Below are 21,678 nucleotides of genomic sequence, written 5' to 3'. Positions count from 1 at the left end.
ACAACTTCTTTCTTTACTTTTACTTGTGTTTTTTCTTTATTTCAATTCTGGATCCATACTCGGCTTCGTCCGACTCTCCTCATGAGGCCGGCCGTTCGCCTGGGACTGAGGAGTCTAGAGTGGACGGAGAAGAGTTGTCTTCTCCTTGGAGTGAGTCTATGTCTAGTGCGTACGTACTCACCCCCACTTGTTCTTCTCTGTCCATACAGGCGAATATGGCTAGAACCACGTGTACGCGTGAGCTTCATGCGGCCAGGAACCCAGACGGTAGTCTAGTTCACCCTAGGGTCCCTTATGACCCGAACAACCCAAGCAATACTAATGTGGAGACCGCCTCCACCACAGACAACTACCTCCACTGGCTCTCATCACTTGGTCGTGGATGTTACTTCTTCTTTCGAGGAACGCCAAAGAGCTCAAGGCGCCTCGTCCGCTCCAATCCCGGAACTTAGGTTCCCACAATATGTCAGCACGGTCATGGATGAGGCTGAGCTGGTACTTCGTAATGACCATCCTTCCCAATCTGGGGCGGACGCTGCTGGTTCGTCCGTCCCCACTTCTTCTCAACCTCTGCTCCAACAGGGCAGAGCGGACAGACCAAGGACGGGAATCTCAATCAGAGAACCGTTCATTCTGCCTATTCGCAGCGCCCCTCTTTCGGGAAATGAGGCGGTCGCTGCCAAGGACAAGCGCAAACGTCCCTTAGTCGAAGAGAACGCCACTTCCCCTATAGGCGTACTCAGCTCTAGAGGTCGAAGCTCGGCCGAGGCAGCAGACCTGGATAGGGTGCTGTCTTTAGAGTTTGGGAGTGCTCCTTCTCACCAAGTGGAAGAAGAAGAAGTTGAGAAAGAGGCCGAAGCTGAGACGGCCAAAGGTGAAATGGCAGAAGGTGAGGCCGAAGGTGAGGCGGTGGCTGAAGAGGATGTAGCCAACATTGACAACTTCAGGGACCCGTACGCCTGTACGGTAGGTAACACGGCCTTGAAGTTCTTGGGCACAAGTTTGAGAAGTACAAGGCATCCCTCCATCTTGGGGAGGGGTTTGAGATTCAAGTCCCCAGGAAGGCAATTGTTGTGGCCACCTGGGAGGAAGAGAGGCCGCGCAAAAGGGCCTTTTGCGTGTATAGGGTCGCCTTGGATGTGGGCCTCCGCTTTCCTCTTCATCCTTTCGTCCGGACATTGCTGGACGAGTATGACATTGGCCTTTTCCAACTGACGCCAAACAGTTGGTTAAATATTTTTGGGTATTTGGTCACGTGCATCTGTAAAGGCTTCAAGCCGGACTTTGCTGTTTTCTGTGAGATGCACTCACTAACACGGCTGGAGAAGGACACAAACGGTTGGCTCATCTTGAGTTCAACCAGGGATTACATGGTGGTGATTGACCGTGTCAGCAAATGGAGGGACTGGAAGCACCGTTTCTACCGCGTCAAAACCAAGGACGTGGAGTTCAACTTACGTATGAACAGGTGTCTTCCTGAACCTATCCAGCTCAAACGTGGGGATCATAAACCTGACAAGCCGCCCGTCCATCCTAGCCAAGAATACCAACTTGAGTATTTCAAGGTCAATAGGGTCAAGCGGGGTAACAAGATTGTACGTGTTCCTCGCCATTGGGTTCCTTTATCCAGTTGGCTCAGGGACACTACTTTTATGTCTGCGTACGGCCTGTACCAGAACTTGCCCCAAGGTGGACGCTTACATATAAACTTTTTGTACGCACATAAGTTTTTACTTAGAAAATTATTCTAACACTTTCTTCTTCTTTTTGCAGCGGAGGCGTACGCTATGCTTGACCCTGAACAAAAGGGTGAGGTGGAGATGTCCGAAGTGGACTTGGCTCGATACAAGGCTCGTCGTAAGATGTACGAGCAAGCCAAGGAGGTAAATACTTGTTTAATTTTCTGAGTCTTTCTTTTCTAGTTGTCCGCCTTGATGTATTGAGAGGAGCATGCTTCCTAAGTTTGCGCGGACGTTCTTCGTCCGTTCAGGCATATTGGAAGGGAGCTCCTTCCCAACTTTACATTGACACTGACAAATTTTTTGTTTTGTGCCTTTTCTAACAAGTTTACTTGTATTTTTGACAGGCCACTCCCACTCCAAGGGCAAGAAGGAAGCAGCCGGCTTCTTCAACTCAAGATGCGAACGCATCTAAGAGAAGGAAGACGGTCGCCACCAAGACTCCTTCTAAAACAGCGGCCAAGACAAAGTTGCAGACTGCTCCAACGCAGTCCAAAGGAGAACAACCTCGGCTGGTACAAATTGAGGTCTCCAAGTCCATGGATCCTGTTGCTAATCAGGTCCATGACGCGTCCGTCCCTTTGGACGATGGGGGTAAGTCATCCCAGGCAAAAACGACCGGCCTAACCTCGACTCCGAATGTCGAGGTAGTTCAAAAATCTAACTGGTTAAATGCCAGTCAGTCGGCCAGTGATGCTGCTGGCCGTTCTGGAAATGAGGGGGACGCACCATTGCCGCCCCCTCCTGTCAATCTCTCTCCTCCAAGCTTCTCCACTGGTTAGTTTTTCTTTCTTTCTTCTTGTACGTCTTGGTTTATTTTACTTGTACATTTTAGCTGATATTTTTACACGGTCGTTCGCAGATATCTCAGAGGAGATGCAAATGAGGCTGCCCGTCCAGTCACTCACTGGTGCGGACAGGAAGGCCATGCGCGAGGCCATGGTTCGCGCGGTTCCCCAAGCGCAGCGAGACAAGCTGCGGGGAATCAATGAGGGGTTCCTCGGCCCCATGCTCAACTGTAGCGCTGAGGTACTTCTTCTTATCATAGTCTTTTTTCCCCAACACCTAGTATATTTTTCTTATTATTTGACTAATTCTCCTTCTTCTGTTCGCAGCTCTTCCTTCGCTTGAACGCCTTCCTTGATTGGAAGGACAAGGAAAACGAGCGGCTGAAGCAAGCTTGGCTCGAAGTAAGAAAGGCCGAGGATGCCGTAACCGGGACGACCGCCATCCAAAGGGTCCGTCTAGAGACCCAAATCACCGCGCTGTCCGACAAGGCGGCGCGACAAACTGAAGACTTGGTCAAACTGGGCAAGGCTCTCGAACAAGAGACCTTGGCCAGGGAGGCCATGAGGGTAGAGAGGGACGAGGCCGTCCCGGAGAAGGAAAAGTGGAGGTCGAGCTTTGAGGCTGCTGAGAGCCTAAGGAGTGAGTTGGCCTTGGCCCAAGTCAACCTTAAGACTGCTCTGGACAAGGCGGATGCGCTGAAGGCCGAGGTGGAAACCTTGAAGAAGTCCGTCTCAAACTTGACTGAGCATCTTAAAGCTCCTCGGCCGCCCAGCGCTGAAGAGGTCGTCCGCATTGAGCAAAATGCGGAAGAGCGGCTCAAGGCTTACTTCTTCGATGCCTTTGAGCTGATGGTGGCCGATTGTGAGGCGGCCTATTATGAAGAGCGCTTTGCTAAGCGCTTGAATTATATCTGTCTCAGGGAGGACGCCAAGAAGGCCGGCCAACCTTCTCCAGAGCTGATTGTCACTTCCCCTGAGTCCGGGGAGGACGAGGAGGAAGAAGAGGGAGATGAGGAGGAGGAAGAGGCGGACGATGGTGCTGAAAAACCATCTGGCCAGGTGAAGCGTCCGTCCCTGCCCCGGCCAAGGGTGAGATGCATATGGAGGAGCCTGCCAAAGACGATACGGCTAAATAGAGCTCAGGTCCTCCACCAGCCGTCTGCTCAGCTTTCAAGCTTTCCTTTACTTAGCTTTTATTGTACTTTTTTTTTTGTTCTTATTTTGAAGCCGCCTGTTTGAGAGGTTTTGTAAACATTTCGGCCGCCTTTTGAGCGGTCTTATTAATGAAAATTTTGTCCGCCTTTTGAGCGGTTCTTTATTTCTGTTTCATACTTAGCAATTTTGCGCAATTTTATGCTTTTTGAATGCTTTTTTCGTACGAACCTAGGGATATGCCCCTTTATTCGGTGTTCGCCTAGTCCATACTCTAAGGGGTTTGATTAACTTGGTAGTTTTTATGCCTTAAAGGGTATGACAACTAGCAAGTTAATCAAATCATAGTAATGATTGCCCTTGGACTAGGTGAAACGCCGAATCAATTTAATTGGTCATTCAGTTGGCTTTATGCGAGTCGTCCGTTGAAACTATCGCTCGGACGTACCCTAGAAATCCCAAGTATTATCACAACTTAGAGATTCCTGGCTCGGCCGGGCTAAGTGCCTAGGTATGCCCTTGCCCCATTTGTAAAGGACACTTGTATTAAACAAGTTCAGAATACCTTGCCTTAATCGTCCGTCCTGGATTGGAACGGACATTGATTTCTGACTTAAGTCGGTTTTTTTTTTTTTTTTTTTTTTTTGTGGCCGAGTTGCTTCATTGGAAGAAATCTTGCTACCCTTTTTACCTCGGCCACTCAGTAAGCCTTTGATAGGCCGTGTTGCTATGTTGGAAGCAACTTAGTAAGTGATTTCACTCGGCCTTTCAACTTAAATCATAACATGCAAATAAAAACAAGTAGAATAACAAAATAGTTTAACAATTCTTGACTTTTTCATTAATGTGTCAAAATTACATTGTTGTGACCGTATGGCTTTAATTATATGGCTCGGTCAACAAACCTAGCTTTATATACAGCTTTTTGGCTAAGTACTTAAAGAGAAAAAGCTTAAACATGATATTTTTTCAGATTGTCAGTGTTCCACGTCCGTGGGATCTGACGGCCATCAATGGCTTCAAGGCGATATGTGCCGTCTCGGACTTTTTCTCTGATTCGGTATGGCCCCTCCCAGTTTGGAGTCAACTTGTCGTCCTCATTGGCACGGCCAACAGCTTCCATTTTTCTCAACACCAGATCGCCCATCTTTAGCGGACGCTTAGACACTCGGCGATTATATGCCCTTGTCATCCTTAAACGATATATTTCATGTCTAAGTGCCGCGTTTCCCTAGCTTCTGGAAGAAAATCTAGGGCGGTCTTCATGGCCTCCCAATTGGCCGATTCATCATATAGCATTACCCGCAAAGTGGGCTAGTACATTTCAATTAGGAGGACAGCCTCAGCTCCATGGACCAAAAAGAATGGAGTCTCTCCCGTGGAACTCTTTGCTGTTGTCCGTATGGACCATAGAACATTAACCAATTCATCTGCCCATAGGCCGCCTGCTTTTTCAAGCTTGCGCTTGATTCCATTTGAGATCAACTTGTTACAAGCCTCAACTTGACCATTGGCTTGTGGTCGGCCAACCGAAGCAAAACAATGAGTTGTGTCTTGGTCCCCCAACCATTTCTTGAGTTGGCGCGTCTCAAACTGAGGTCCATTGTCAAATACCATTGACTGAGGCACCCCATACCGAGTGATTATGCTTTTCCAAATGAAGGCTGACACACCCGTCCATTTAATGCCCCGGACGGCCTCGGCTTCAACCCATTTAGTGAAGTAGTCTACCGCCACTAGTACATATCGTCTCTGGCCGGACGCTGGAGTGTATGGCCCTAAAATGTCCATGCCCCATTTTGCAAAAGGGAGCGGACTGCTTATGGCCGAGAGACTATTTGCTGGACGATGAATAAGGGTTGCAAACCTCTGGCACTTGTCACATTTTTTCACCATTTTCATGGCGTCCGTCTTCAAGCTCGGCCAGTAATATCCCAGATGTGTCGCCTTTTAAGCCAAGGCTCGTCCTCCAATATGGGAGCCACAGTGTCCTTGATGAAGGTCGTCCAACACATCATGCCCTCTTTCAGGAGTTATGCACTTAAGATAGGGCTTCACAAAAGCCTTTTTGAATAGTTCCCCATCCTTCATCTCAAACCAGGCCGCCCTCCTCTTCATTAGCCAACTCTCTTTGGGATCATCCAGAAGAATTCCATCCTTCAGATAGGAAATAATTTCCTCCATCCAGGTTGAACTTCTATCTATTATCTGAACGGGCTCGGCATCAATACTCCTTTTCTCTTTTACTTCCCAAAATACTGATCTTGGAGTGTCACATGATGCCGTGGAAGCCGATTTGGAGAGCGTGTCCGCTTGATGATTTTCTGAACGAGGAACTTGTCTGAGAGAGAAATGTTCTAGGCACTCGGCCTCCTCCTTCACTAGCTGCATGTACTTCATCATGGCCGGCTCCCTGGCTTCGAAGCCACCATTGACCTGGTGAACTATTAGCCGGGAGTCCGAGCATACTTCAACTTTAGTTGCCCCGGCCGCTTTACACATCCTTAGGCCGGCCAACAATGCTTCGTACTCAGCTTCATTGTTTGACGCTTGGAACTGAAATCTCAATGCATACTCAAACTTATCTCCTTCATGAGACTGACATATAATACCAGCACCACACCCGGTCGTTGTTGCACTACCATCCACAAACACTTTCCAAACCTGGTCCCCGGCCGGCTGAAGATCAGGCCGTGTCATTTCAACCAAAAAATCCGCAAAAGCTTGCCCCTTGATTGCCTTTCTTGGCTCGAACGTAATGTCAAAGCCTCTGAGCTCCAAAGCCCATTTGAGCATGCGACCACTTGCTTCTAAAGTTGAAAACGGCTTCTTCAAGGGTTGGTCTGTATAGACCACAATTGAATGTGCCAAGAAATACGGCCGTAGCTTCTTTGATGCCATGTACAAGGCCAGGCCAAATTTTTCAATTGGGGGGTACTTAAGCTCAGCATTATGAAGTACATGACTGATAAAATAGACTGGGACCTGGTGGCCGTCCCTCTCAACAAGGAGGACAGCACTTAGAGAGTGTTCGGAGATGGAAAGATAGATGAATAACTTCTCATTCCTGAGCGGACTGACGAGGCGAGGCAATGTATACAAGTGACTTTTCAACTGTACGAATGCTTCCTCAGCCTCCTCTGTCCACTCGAACATAGCTTTCTTCTTAATGGTTTGGAAAAAATAGCGGCACTTATCCCCTGACCTTGACAAAAATCTTCTAAGAGCTGCTAAACAACCGGTCAGTCTTTGCACCTCCTTAATTGTTCTTGGTGACTTCATGTCAAGGACGGCTTGAATCTTTTCAGGGTTGTCCTCAATTCCACGTTGATCAATCAAAAATCCAAGAAATTTACCGGACTCAACACCAAAGACACACTTCTTTGGATTTAACATCATCTTATGCCGCCTGAGTTCGGTGAACGTTTCTCGTAAATCCTTCAGATGGTCGGCCGACTCTTTTAACTTGACAATCATGTCATCAATGTACGCCTCCATGTTACGGTCGAGCTGATCTCTAAAGACTGTGTTAACAAGCCTCTGAAAGGTAGCAGGGGCGTTCTTGAGGCCGAATGGCATAACTTTGTAACAATACAACCCCTGTTCGGTCACAAACGCTGTCTTTTCTTGGTCTTCTTCCCACAAGGGAATTTGATGGAATCCGGAGTATGCGTCCATAAAGCTTATTAGGGCGTGCCCGACCGTGGAATTAACCAAACGGTCAATATTGGGCAAGGGGAAGCTATCCTTAGGGCACGCCTTGTTCAGATTTGCGTAGTCCACGCACATTCTCCAAGTTCCATTTGGCTTTTTCACAAGAACTACATTAGCCACCCAATCTGGATAGAAGCATTGCCGAATGAAACCGACATCCAGCAGCTTTTTCACTTCAGCCGCGGCTGCCTGATTCCTCTCTTCTCCATGATTCCTCTTCTTCTGGCGGACAGGCTTTATCATAAGATTCACGGCCAGCTTGTGTACGGCCAGGTCAGGACTTCCCTGGCATTTCACCAACTTCAAATGCAAACACATCTTTGAATTCCTTTAACAGCTGAACTAACTCATCCCCAAGCGTTCCCAAGGCTATAGTGCCGACACTAACTGTCCGTTCTGGGTGGTTGGGATCAAGCACTATATCCTGGTGAATGCCGGCCGGCTGGGGCCTCAACTCATCTGGCCGACCGACAGTCATTAATTGCTAGGCTTCTTCTACCTTGGCCGCCTTACGCTTTTGGCCGACCTGGTATGCTTGGAGTGAGGTTCCTTCCTCTTTTGGCTCGGACACTCTTGGGCCGCGTGCTGTGGGCTTCACGGCCAACTGATTACATTCCTTAGCCATTTTCTGACTTCCTTGAATTGTTCCTATCTTACCGTCCGATCTTTCAAACTTCAACAACATCAAGTGGGCACAATGACCGTCTTGGCTGCATTCAGAGTAGGGCGGCCAAGAATGACATTGTACCCTATCAAGTCTTTGACAACTACGAAGCGGACGACCATATCTCTCCCTTCTCCCTTCTGCCCGAAGCGGATGGGAAGATCTATCCGTCCGACTGGATGAATGACGTTCCCCCCAAATCCTACCAATGGGTAGGTAATGTCCTGGAGAGCATCTTCTGGGAAGCTTAAATTCCTTAGGGCGGTCAGGCTGATGATGTCGGTCGAACTGCCCGTATCAATCAATATTCGTCCCACTTTCAAATTTGCTATCTTCATGACAAAGACCATGGGATCATTATGCAAGGCCTTGACCTCCCCACGGTCAGCCTCACTGATGATCACTTCAGGAAAAGGCTCGGCCTTAACGGCGTCTGTTTGCATTACATTTGACAAATTTCGAGCGTCCTGCTTGATTCCTTTCATGGTAGGGCCGCCTGAAGCAAAGCCTCTTAATATCACGGCCACAAAGCCTGAGTCAGTGTTGTTCCCATCATCTTTTTTGTCATTTTTCTTATCATTTTGTTGCTTTTTCTCGGACATGTTGTCTGTCCGTTTGTAGGTGAACTTGGACTTCATCACATAAGGATTCAACAAACCCTTGTCGGCTAGCTTATCCAATAGCCTCTTCAGATTGATGCAATCGTTCGTGTCATGACCCACATCTTTGTGGTAATGACAATACTTGTTTTTGTTTCTGTACTGGGCCGAGCCTCTCAAAGGCTGAGGCTTCTCAAACTCAAACTTGTCTTTTATCTCCATCAAAATGGAGTAGCCGTCCTTGTTGAACTCATACTGAGGCTTGTACGTCTTGCTTTTCTTTGACTTGGGTTGCTTGTCATCAGCTACCCAGATTTCTTTTCTTTTGTTTCCTTCTTTCTTTCGGCCGACCGAGTCTTGCTGAGAAGATTGCTTCTTCTCAGCCCCCTTGGTCGGCTGTTCTGATTTGGTGAGCGAACAGAAGTCCGCGGCCTCAATGTAGGCTTCGGCTTCCCGCAACACACCTGCGTACGACCAAATCTTTTTTCTTACCAAATCAAACTTGAAACCATTATGCCTTAATCCCCGGAGAAATTCTAAGTATGCCATTTCGTCCGGGAGATTATGAATTTGGGATTTTTCTTGGTTAAACCTTTGGACGTACGAACGTAGTCCTTCATTCTTTCCTTGGACAATTGTTGCCAAATTGAGGCTTGTCTTTCTTGGTGGGATGTTGTAAGAGAAATTTCCCACGAACAACAGACTGAGGGTGGTAAAGAAATTTATGCACCCGGCCGGAAGGCTATTAAACCAATCCTGAGCCACTCCCTTAAGGGTGGCCGGGAAGCATCTGCACCAAGTAGCGTCATCTACGCTTTGCCAGTACATCAAGTTCCTGTACGAGGTAATATGCTCCTCTGGGTTGCCCGTACCATCATAGGCACCCACTAGTACACTCTTAACTTTTGCTGGTTGGGGGGATGTTAGTATGTCTTGCGAAAACGGAGGCGGCTTGTCTCCTAAAGTCAACAAGCGCATCTGCCAGCCAATGGGTTGAGGCTGCGCGGACGGTCCAGCCAGGTAGGGAGCCTGGCCGAACGTCTGGCCATACGGCCCATACTGTCCGAAGATCTGGGGAGTTGGCTGAATCAACCCATTGAGAACTTGAGGGGGCTGATATTGTGATGGCTGAACTGGAATGGGAGTAATAGTGTGAGCGTCTTGGCTTCTGCTAGAGACGGTTGTGTTGGTATATTGGGAGAAAGATTGGTTGGAGAACTCATCCGTCATAGTTGGGGTAGAGGCCGTGTCAGAATATGCGGCCCTCTCCCTTTGCTTGTGCCGAATGTAATCCCTTGCGTCCTTGAAATGTTGTGAAGTCTCAGGCTCCGCTCTTCTTGGCTGTCTACCCCTCCCCCCAGCCAACTGTGTTTTCGCCAACAGACTAGAGAGATTGGTCCGTGGGACTCGGGGAGACCTTCCATGCGGACGGCGGAATGGAGTATTACCAGCATCAGTTGCATTGGTCTTGTTGTGCGTTTTCTTGGAGGCACCACCTCCCCCCTTTGGCTGTTTAGAGGCCAACTCTTGGCGAAGCTTGGTCAGCTCGCCCATTACGGTAGCTGGGGTAACATGTGGTTGCTCGGCCTCCTGAAATGAGGCAGTTAAAGGATTGCTAGAATGTATGGTAGTGTGTAAATCTTCTACGTATCCGTCCTCGCCTGGACGAGGACCAGTATTAGGTGTCTGACCATCTATTGCCATAACGGACGAGTATCCCCACACACGGCGCCAAATGTTTCGGGGTATTTTGTGAACTCCTCGGATACTGGTCACGCTCTTCGGGCAACGAGACGCGGACACCTGCAAAACAACGAATATTCCTTTATCGGAATATTCGCCTCCGACGATCAAGTTAGAGATCGGTAATCGGAAAAGCTAGAGAGAGAAAGTAGAGAGAAGTTGGAGCTCTTTTAGTGCTCTTTTTAATGTTATGTCACAATCCACCCCTCCCATCATAAATGATTGGGGTATTTATAGGGGTGGGAGCATGTGCCCCTTTAGGGTTTGTACCCTAAAATTCCGTGACGTGATTGGCTGCGCAATCAGAGACCGCCACGTGTCATAGGGGGGCGCTGTTTTGCGGCTTTCAAGGGTTTTTCTCGGGATTTGGGCCTGATGTAATAAAGGCCTTTTCTCTTTCTAATGTTCCATTATACGCTTAGGGCAGCTGACACGTGTCACCCTATCAGGAGGACACGTGTCGCCCTCTCATAGGGACTTGTGTCGCCTTCTTATTGGGCCACGTGTCGCTATGAGATTGGGCCACGTAATTGGGGTAATTTTACCCTAAACAAGTATGACTTTTGAAATATCTATTTTTTAAATTTACTAGAGATAAAGAAGTTAGTAAATCAAGTTTTTCAAAAAAAAAAAAGAAATTAGTAAATCAATTATCTCATACAAGGCGGATCTTTGTTTGTTTTTGGGTGGATCAAGATGTTGCCCCTTAAACTTTGCTTTAGGTTTTACAACTATACGGTTACTTATAATGCACGTACAAGTTACAAGATTCTGGTCTCATCTTATACTTAGAATCTACATTCTGTAAGTTTTAAGTTCTAGAATCACCCTTCAAAAAAAATAAATTTAAAATCAACATTTGTCACCCTAATATATATTGCAAGATCCCCTTCTCCATGTTATAAATCTAATGATTAATCCTAGTAAAAGGTGTCATACACAAAGGCAAACCACCACCTTCCAAAATTCTAAAAATTAAGTTAAATTGTATGGAGTTAATTTCTATAATCCTGTCAAAAAAAAAAAAAAAAAAAAAAAAAAATCTATAATAAGAAATGGATTTTGCTAACAAAAAAGCATTTAAAACATTACAAATTATGGTAATAATTTGGAAAAGCATGACAAATTACACGTCGATCGGTAATTAATGTTAATTTATTTTAATTTTTTCTATTTTTAGCTAACTTATCTAACACGCCTGAGGCGTTCGTTAGCTTTTGCCATAAGAAATTTTGATGGAAAACCATTATCCCCTAATTGAATGCATGAATATTAGGACAATGAACCTTCCCTTCAGATTGAACTGGAATATCGAAATTATCCATTTCTCCATACCATTTTTTAAAAATGGAATTAAGGGGATGAGTAGTTAACTATGTAATTATGATGTTTATACGGTGTTGTTTTGGTTGTTATTTTTGGTCCAATACAATCCAAACAGAAAACTTCTTATCTAATGATTTTACTAAAATTATAATTCGTAATTTTTTCTTTTTCAAAGTAAATCATGTCATCGATTAGGACTATTCAGGGTTTAGACTAAATTGTACCAAAAAGTTGGAATCAATGAAGTCCAAATTGTAATCACTCGATCTTGTCCGAATTCCAATCTATGCATTCCCCTTTTTAGAATTATAATAACCTAAATATTTTCTCTCGTGGAAATAGAATATAATTTTTGGGATCAAAATAATTTTGCACTACCTGAAAAGATGTATAGAACATTTAGTACTACTCCCTCCGTCCCAAAAAGAACGATCCATTTGGCCAAAGCTTTGTCTCAAAAAGAATGGCCCATTTGCATTAAAACACCCACCAATTTGCTATAATATTTGTGCAAAATTAGCTTCCCCATATAAAAATTTGATTTTCCATGTTATTTTATTACTTTCCCTCTCTATTTTTTTACAAACCCCATATAAATTTATCTTTCCAATATACTTTTACTTCTTTTTACTTAACTTCCTTAATACCCGCGTAATCAACTCAAATGGGTCATTCTTTTTGGGACGGAGGGAGTAGCTTGTAAGAATTAAATATCCATTTTTGATATAGATTACTGTACAATATAAGAATATCAACATCAACTGGAACATTATTTTTTAAAAAAGGCATAAAAAAAGATGGAATGGAAGAGTAAAATAGAAGATTAGATATTCCAAGTTGCAGTGCAAAAAGTTTTCCTCTTCAAAATTTATGTCTCAATTATTATTCTTTTGGATTTTAGATGAGAATCAAAGATTCTTTGCCCAGACGTAAGTTGGATCACACAGACTTTATCATTGGATTTGGATAAGCCTTTTTTTTATATAATTTTTGCAAAAGTCATAATCAAACTTAAACCCTTTTCACTTTAGGCTTAGTCCAAAAGTAGCTCACATTTTAGGACTTTTATTGTCAGTTTGTCAGGCCCATTTTCTTAAGGTCTTAATGTTTTTTTTAGACACTAAGTAAAAATTTGGCCTTTATTACTTGTGTTATCAATTCATGCAAATTTAGTTATCTTTTCTTCTTCAAGTGATGAATGCCCGTGTTCACATTTTTTATTGTCGAACCATCTACAAAATATGGTTAATTATATACAAAGTACAATATAAGATAATTATTATATGATTTTTTTAAAAAAAAAAAAAAAAAAAAAAGACTAAGATTAAGTGATATTCAGGTTGGTTCATGCTTGCGTAGTATTGGATTGGGTTAGGTTCAAATTTTTCGCCATATAGCCCATATCGTCGTTTCAAGTAAGAGGTTGTAAACCCTATTTAAGCGTAATCCAAGTTATAATTGCAAAATGGTGCTCATTATTGGTGCTAGACTAGAATAGTGAGGTCTAACTCTAATGAGCTAAAGAAGTAAAGAGGGTACATTGATTTGTGTAATGGGCCTCTTGTCTCTAGTCTAGCATTGATTTGCAATAAAAGTGTTCTGGCTAAAGTCTAGTTAAGTTTAATGTAAATATCTATGAATCACACAATTGGGCCTAAAGCATAATAGAGCAGTTGATTTTATGACTAAATTGCATGAATAACACTTTTTTTTTCTTTTGAAAACATTGCATGAATAACACTTAAACTCATATGAATATCATGATCCAATCCTATTTATTTCATTCCTAAATTGTTAACATGTAATATGACATATTTCGTAGTTTGGTGCTTAAGATTTATAGTGTTCAGAGGACAATATAGTTCCATTGATTCCATTATATGCAATACAAGTCCATTTTCTTTATCAATTTGGATCATCCAACATAGGCCCATCGACTATTATCAGTTACAATCTCGAAATGTCAATGGAGCTTAATTCAAAACAAGGCTCTTAATTGACATTAGCCTAGTTAGACTATCAGATTTATCTGAATATAATTTATATAGGAAAATTCTCAATCAAAAAGTGTAATAATTTATTACTACTTCGATTAAGGATGAAGACGTTTTTGAAGTGTAGTTACAAAATTTCTCAATAACCATCTGGCTACATTTTTGTTACCCTCTTGAGTCATATGAATTCCATCCCAATTTACTGTTTTACTAGGATCTTGACAAACTGGAACTCCGGGGCTTCCACAACTTCTTTTTAGGTCATAATTGTATGGATTGCGACCAGTTGCACAACAAGCCTTTTTCGATCCATTTCGCTCGAAACCTGTAAAAGTAAAAATTTTAAACCTTTTGTTTTTTTTAGTAACAATACAAAGACTAAATTGGTTAATTAATAATATTTCCTCTGTCATCAAATTATCTTTACTTTACCATTAAAGTTATTCAGCTAGATATACACGCATGTGTATGCAATTTGTGGAATAAAATTTGTTAGTGGATGGAGAATTCTTACAAAACCTTTCAAAAAGTCCAACCATTAAAATAGTATAGTATGTTAAAGAGGGAGGGGTGCACAAATGGACTAACTATTTTACCTAATCGAGGAGCATGACTAATGACCCATGTCAAGGCAGAGTAGTAGTCTCCATATGCAATGGCAACACCCGGGTGTTCGTGTTGCACCTCTTGGATAGCTTCTATCAAAAGATTATTGTGATACTTTGAGAAGTCGTTGTAGTCTTTAAGGCATTCAAGTTCATCATACTTCGATGCATCCGTGGTTGCGAATTTAACAAGATAAAGAGGCACACAACCGATGGGGAAATTCCCGGGCACCACAATATTAGTAGCCCCTAGCCGTATCACTTCCTGCAATATTAGTTAAGAGAAAATTTGTGCTCAATATTACTCTCTTCAATCCGAATTATTAACACCAAACACACTTATTATTTAAGGTCATCCCGAAAAAAGTGATGTAGACAATATTTATATCTATGATAGCATTTTCATAAAATGGTAGGTAATATTAAGTGATTGATGGGAAGAAGATACAAAATCATAACTATGTCCTATAAAATAATCATAGTAACTACTAACTTTAGCAACATAAGGATTACTTATCCAAAAGTAAGTCCAAAATGTCTCAATAAGTTTTATAGTACACTCAACTCAGTGCACACGATATCTTATATTGTGACACTGACACATAATTTTATAGAGATTAGGATAATCTGACAACTTATAAGTTCAAACGCTGAGAGAATTATAACGTAAAATGTGAATAACTATACGGAGTAGTAGTCAAGTAAGTCAACTACAAGTAATAATTTTATAAAGTAGCAACTTTATTTGATCAATTAACATACCTTAACTGCATCTTTAATGGTTTGTACAACGTGAGGGACGAACTGGTATACTTCTTCCAAAGTTCTACCTTGGAAGAAAGCGAAATTGTAGTCATTTCCTCCAATTTCTCCCATTAAAACCAATGATTTTTGGAGTTTTTCTCTGATTTCTGCAACCATGCATGCAATTACAAGGAAATGTCATTATTAAATAAATAGACATAATTCTTTGTGATTTAGGACCAGTTAATTGTATTAATTTCTTCATGTGATTACAATATACTATGTCAATATTCTTTAGATCGATCATAAAAGTTTGTGAACTTTTAGGATTGCTTTAATCAAATTCCTGATAGCGTAAAGGTAAATTCTCTTCTTTCCCTAAGTTTTTGTTATTTATGGAGTATTTATTTCTCACTGTAAAAGTAAATTGAAGTTACGACAAACTTACGAATAATTCATTGTCATTATTGTATGTCCAATTTATACGCCTTTTACATAATTTTTACTTAAAAAAAAAGAAAAAACAAACTTCATACACAACCTTTTTTTTTACACGATATTTTTTTTTAATACTCCATTAGTCCCTTTTGGACTTTTGGTTAACACCATAGGCCCACTTTTATGGGAATATCTTAGATTAAATGGTGCAAAAAATAAGGAACTGACGAAGGGAGTATAAAAGTATAGCAAAGACTTTTGACTTGACAATTAGTGTAAGATTATAAATGTGTCCTGCCATTTTTTTTTAAAAAAAGATATAAATGTATGTCCTGCGAAATTGTGTGTCCTTAAAATTATGGCACTTTCATAAGAAAAGAAGTTTTTCAAAGATTTGAAAATTAAAATCCTTAACTTATTTCCACATTAAATTTGGTGCAAGAATATGTCATACTCCGTACACAAATTTCTGTCAATATAAACACTATCATAAATAAAAGAGGCTCTCCAAAGATTTGGAAACCCTACAAGCAATAACCTACCAAACGCATGCTACATGTATTAATTTGACAAGAAAGATTATGGAGTACTCCATTGTAAATTGGACTGTATTTATGAAATTTACGTGGTATTTGATCTTCATAACTGTTTTGTACCACTCGATATTATACCATTAATAAAAAATCATAAATATTTAGGCACATATTAATGATAGTCATTGACAAAATGTCATATACTAATACTCGTAATTTGGTACCATGCAGTCATGCATACGCGTTATTTATTATTGACTACAAAAAGAATAGTTAGTGTTGCCATCTAATGGTACATTGTAGCATAACACGTACCTATTGGACCGGAGAAAGTAGAGTAGAGGAGGGATCTAAACCATCGTAGTTGCATATCCAAGTTGCTTTGTGTAAGAGGTAGAGTTACATTTCGAGCAGCCAAAGCGGCTACGTCGAGAGCAGTAGCGCCAGCCACGGCGAAATTGGCTCCATAGGTAAAGTCACTTCCTTTGGCAAGATATGGGTTCAGCAGTGGTAGGTTAAAGTACATAGCTACCATTCAAAAAAATTGAACAACAGTTAGATTGAGATGTAAAAGTCCCACACAATTATTCTAACTCATTGACTAATTTCTGAAAAAAAATTCATACTTTTTTTGGTAGGGGGTTGGGAAAGTGCAATTTTTTTACAAGCTGTTTGATTTTAAAAGTTAAAAATTGCATTATATTTTGGACTTATATTTAGTTGTATGAAATTTTATAGTTAGTTAATTAATTAGTTAATGGTACTTAACTACTCAATTTCTTATTATTCTTCTCGACTTTCTGTTTCTCCCGTACAAAACATTCAGCTTATGAAAAAAATAGAGAGAGTACTTATTATTAATTTAACTATCTCATACGGAGCATCATTTTTAAAACTGTGATGTTTATTCTTTGTTCTTTTGTGTATCAAGAGCTATAAATATAAATGATATAGTCCGTATGTTTTAATGTATTAAACTATTTACTCCGTTTCCTTATAATTTAACTTATTTTAAAAGAATTAATATGTTGTCAAAAAAATAAAATGAATTAATAAATGTAGTTAGGTTTATTATAAAAGAAAAAACTTAAAACTTAAAAGAAAGGACAACTATAGTGTTCAATATATATGTACTAATATAGGTTCTATGCATATTATCACAATGGAATGAAAAAGAAAAACAGAGGAAACAGAGGAAATTTGAATGAAGTGTTAAGTGTATGGGTGTAAATGAAACATACCAAAGTAATCCACCATAAGAAGACCATCGGAGCAACGCCCGGTAGGGTGGTGGAAGTAAGTTTGTCCATAAGGAAGCCTCGCGAAAGCGGTCTTTGCACCGGTAGACTCCCGGATTAAGTTGCCGGTATCGGAAAGCGAGTCACCAAATTGGTAGATGGCTTCAAATTGCATTGTCATGGGTGTTGCTCCTTTGCTTCTAAGGGAGGTTTGTAAGGCACCTTGACATGTAATGATAGTTGCATATAGCATGAACAAATGCAAAGAGAAGTGCCTCATTATTATTATTATTATTATTATTATTATTATTATTATTATTATTATTATTATTATTGTTATGACTTGGAGTGAGTTGGGAGAAGTGAAATGAAAGAGGTGGATTTTATAACGGAAAAAAAGGAATGATTTTGGTCAGAAAAAATGGTTGTTTTTTATTTTCATGATTATGGTAAGGCATGCTAAAAAATAAAAAGAAAACCAAAATAAAAATAAAATTTAAAATATTTAATATTATTATTTTTGACTTTTTTGTGGAAGGCAGGTGTTATTTGGTGGGTTGACTTTTATAGTAAGATGTACACATGCTACTCCACTTCTTTTTAGCGTATGATTAATTTTAACATATACATTAACAGAATGGGCATGCATATTTTTAATGGAATTCTATCTAAAATACTAGCTGAACAAAACCAATAAAAATCATATTATATAATTTAATTTATATATTAACCTAACTTCTAAACTAAGTTGTTTTGTGACTCACTAGGTCTTTAAAGCATAAGTTGGTGAATTACGCTAGCTATATCAAAATTATATTTGTATATGGCACAGAGTATTTTAGATTGATTGAATTGTTGAGATTGATCTAACATATCTAATGGTCTAGTGTCTAAACATTCATGACACTTTATGGAGGTTGATGTTTGATTACACTTTAGTTTGGCACTTTTCAATTACGAGGATTACTAAGATTGTTTTTCTATAACTAGTAGTTCTCTTTTAACTTATTACGATTGTCATACGGTACACGATTTCTAAAGAAGAAAATGCTCATTTATTTTAATTTGTTGTTTAAAGTTTTAGATAATTATACTTTCTTGTCATTTATTTTCATTAATTCCATTTTGATATGATGCTTTGAAGTTTCAATTTTCATTTTTATTGGAGAATCCCGTGTAGGACTCATTTTAGTTAAGTTGTATTGATCTGATTAATAAGAATGCAGGAGAATCCCGTGTAGGTCTCATTTTAATTAAGCTGAATTGATCTGATTAATAAGAATACAGTAGATTAAGAATTGTTCTTTATCCTAATAAGGGTAAACATCATACATTTAAGTCCCATAACTTTCAATTCACCCATCGAACATATAGCTTGGTCCTAAATTATTATAGATGATGGTATATATGTTCCTAGGTTATCATTCTTATCAAGTAAACAAATTTATGATCGATCACGATCATAGTTAGTAGTTCCATGCCGCTTCCATCCACTCATTTTAAGATGATTTGATTTATCGTATCATGAAATTAATTTGGATTGAGAAATAATATATGTAGTAATATTATAAAAAGAATCGCGCGGATAAACATCATCCCTATATAATTCTTCTAATGTCCAATTTTTCTTCCCTACTTAGACTTCAATCATCTTAAGATTGATGGAATGTGATAACTTAGGTTTGGGTTGTTACCATAACATTTATCATAATCCCTTGAAGATAACACCATACCATAACTAATTAAAATAAACTCCAATTACATGCCATCATGATCATAGGACGTTTAAATTTTTAAGTGCGTGACTAACCAGGTTTTATTTGCACAAACATACTTATGACTTTTTTTTTTCATTAATCTACTATATACTTGTGTATATATAAGAAATAATGTTAAATTTCAAACTTTTCATTTCTCTACAAGTCTAATATATTCCGTGCATTAGCAATTTTGCATAGAATAGAAAGTGGGTAGTCTTTGAGTTCACATTAGACAAACTAAAACTAAAATGCTAGCCATTCATTTAATTCAAAGCACTCAAAGATAATGTTTAGTTAATGGAAGAATCTCAACTCCATGCTTTTAGGTACAGCTAAAGCTTAGAGGGAGACATGATTAGTTTTTTGGGGCAGTTTTTTCTTCCACTAAACGAAATCATCATAAACATAAACTAACACATTTTTATGTGTCACTCTTTTATTGGCTCTAACAAACCAATAACAGGCAAATATAAGTACATACTCCGTATGATATAGTAGCAGCAATATTGGGGCAAGAGCACTTAATTCATATTAATTCATCTGATTGACTTAATTATGATGATAATGGACCATTAAACTATATAGTATAATGATTAATGGATTTTATGTTGTACCATCACTTCCGCAAATTACTGCATGCATTCTTGGGTAACCAAACTTACACCTACCCTTTTTCTTTTCTTCTTTGATTTATTTATTATTTTATATTGTATAATGTATATTATATACTACTCGTAGTATTTATTAAAATAATATGTTCAATAATTTTAAGCTAAAGTCACACTTATTTGTCTTCAAATGTCAAAAAAGGCTAAGGGTATGTTCATATTTACTTAATTTCAGTTCAGTTCAGTTCAGCTCCAACCAGTTCAGTTCAGTTCAGCTCCAATCAATTCAGTTCAGTTCAGTTCAGTTCAACTCTTAATTTCCCTCTCTCATAAAATATTCATTTCGGCTCAGTTCAGTTCAGTTCAGCTCCAATCAGTTCAGTTCAGTTCAGCTCTAATCAGTTCAGTTCAATTCAGCTCAGTTCAGTTAAGCTTAGTTCAGTAAATGTGAACAGGTCCTAAGTCTAAAACAAAATGTATTATTGAAGCAAATTTGTGGGAACAGAATCGGATTAGGATCCACACAAAACAAAGGCATAAAGAATGGCTTTTGCATTAATTTCCAAGTCAAAATCTTCGTCCATACAGTAGTAAAAGAAATTTATCCTAATTTTGTTTTTTGTTTTTTTTTTTCCTTTCTAAATTTATTTGAAAGAGAAGGACCTTAGTGGACCAATAATTCTCACAGATTCGTCAGCCAAGTTAAATAGGTCAACACTTGAGAGTAGAGAGGAGAGGAGGGGCAAGATATTTAATCCAAGCTAAGTCCGATAAAATGTGTAGGTGGTTTCATGCCTAGCCTATGAAGTGACTTAGTTTAATTTAGGCATGGTAGGGCTTTGAGTGTCGAGCTATTAAGTGCTCTACTAATATGCAATTTTGACTATTAATATATGAAGTGTATAATATTATATTAATAATAAAACTCATTCGTGTAAGAATTTGTATGAAACTAATACAAATATATTTTTTGCATTATAGAGTATTTACATCGTAGTACATAAGTTCAATCAATGGTTGTGATTTAAAGAATAAGGAAAGAATAATTTGGATGTACTGGAATTGTTATAAACTTGTCTAAGTTACTCTCTAATCTAATACTATGCCCAAATAAGATGATTTAAGATATCAATTCTAATTAATTAATTTTCTTCACATATTCATTACTCTCTTCATCTCAAAAAGATTGCTTCATACACTTAAACTAGCTTAAATCCCGTGCATATGCACGGTTGTTAAATACTTTTGAAAATAATATTATAAAAATTTATATAAAACTCATGTATTAAAAGTATGGTGTATATTAAAAACAAAAACATGTAAGAGAAAATATTTAAATTACATGTAACATGTATAATGGAAAGTTTAATATTTTTGGAAAGGAATTAAATTTTATATAAAACAAATATCATAATTTAGATACAGTACAATTTTTTTCCCCCTAAGTAACAATGATTTATTTTAAGAAGGTACATTTGGAGGGAAAATATTTAATGCACGCAATATTGACAAGTGTTTTTTTTATTCGCTTTTAGGCCCCGTTCTATTCACTTTAATTTTGCTGAACTGAAATTATTTGTACTGAACTGAAATTATTTTTGATGAACTTAAATTATTTTTACTGAACTTAAATTAATTTTACTGAACTTAAATTATTTTTTGCTGAACTGAAATTATTTTTACTGATTTTCTATTATAATTCTTCTTTAAGAAAACTGAATTTTACTGAACTGAACTTATTTTTACTGAATTGAAATTATTTTTACTGAACTGAACTTATTTTTATTGAACTGAAATTATTTTTACTTAATATTATTTTTTTAAGGTGAAGAGAACAGGGCCTTAGTATTATGTAATTGATTCTAATGTTTAAAGATTACCCTTTACACTTTTGGTAAATTTCCCGGCTTGCAATCCCATCTGCTCTTCTATCCCTATCAGTAATTGGGAGTTGTTATTCGTCGCTCCCATTTTACTTAGCGTCGCTCGCTTTTTTTGCCTGAAATTCCGAAATTGCCCCTAGACTATAAATA

At 39.3% G+C, this 21,678-nt stretch overlaps 1 protein-coding gene across 1 annotated transcript; it reads right to left on the bottom strand.

Annotated features, from left to right (window-relative positions):
* Window positions 1-13,570: 13,570 nt before the first annotated feature.
* Window positions 13,571-17,951, bottom strand: LOC110690653 (acetylajmalan esterase-like). The gene is made up of 5 exons (XM_021867508.1): window positions 17,281-17,951; window positions 16,355-16,567; window positions 15,087-15,235; window positions 14,316-14,589; window positions 13,571-14,044 (listed from the first exon to the last, which is right to left on the bottom strand). The coding sequence occupies exons 1-5, from the start codon at window positions 17,555-17,557 to the stop codon at window positions 13,818-13,820; spliced, it is 1,140 nt and encodes a 379-aa protein (XP_021723200.1). The 5' UTR covers window positions 17,558-17,951; the 3' UTR covers window positions 13,571-13,817.
* Window positions 17,952-21,678: the final 3,727 nt, after the last annotated feature.

Source organism: Chenopodium quinoa, unplaced genomic scaffold (genome assembly GCF_001683475.1).
Source record: "Chenopodium quinoa cultivar QQ74 unplaced genomic scaffold, ASM168347v1, whole genome shotgun sequence".
NCBI lineage: Eukaryota > Viridiplantae > Streptophyta > Magnoliopsida > Caryophyllales > Amaranthaceae > Chenopodium > Chenopodium quinoa.
Note: the sequence above shows the minus strand (reverse complement) of the source record. Positions and strands in the feature narration are given on the sequence as shown.

Coding starts and splice junctions, on each gene's coding strand:
- LOC110690653 (XM_021867508.1), bottom strand. CDS start 17,557: ATGAGGCACTTCTCTTTGCATTTGTTCATGCTATATGCAACTATCATT. Junction 15,236..16,354: donor TACTTTCTCCGGTCCAATAG/GTACGTGTTATG, acceptor GCATGGTTGCAG/AAATCAGAGAAAAACTCCAA. Junction 14,045..14,315: donor TAGTCATGCTCCTCGATTAG/GTAAAATAGTTA, acceptor TTACTTTTACAG/GTTTCGAGCGAAATGGATCG.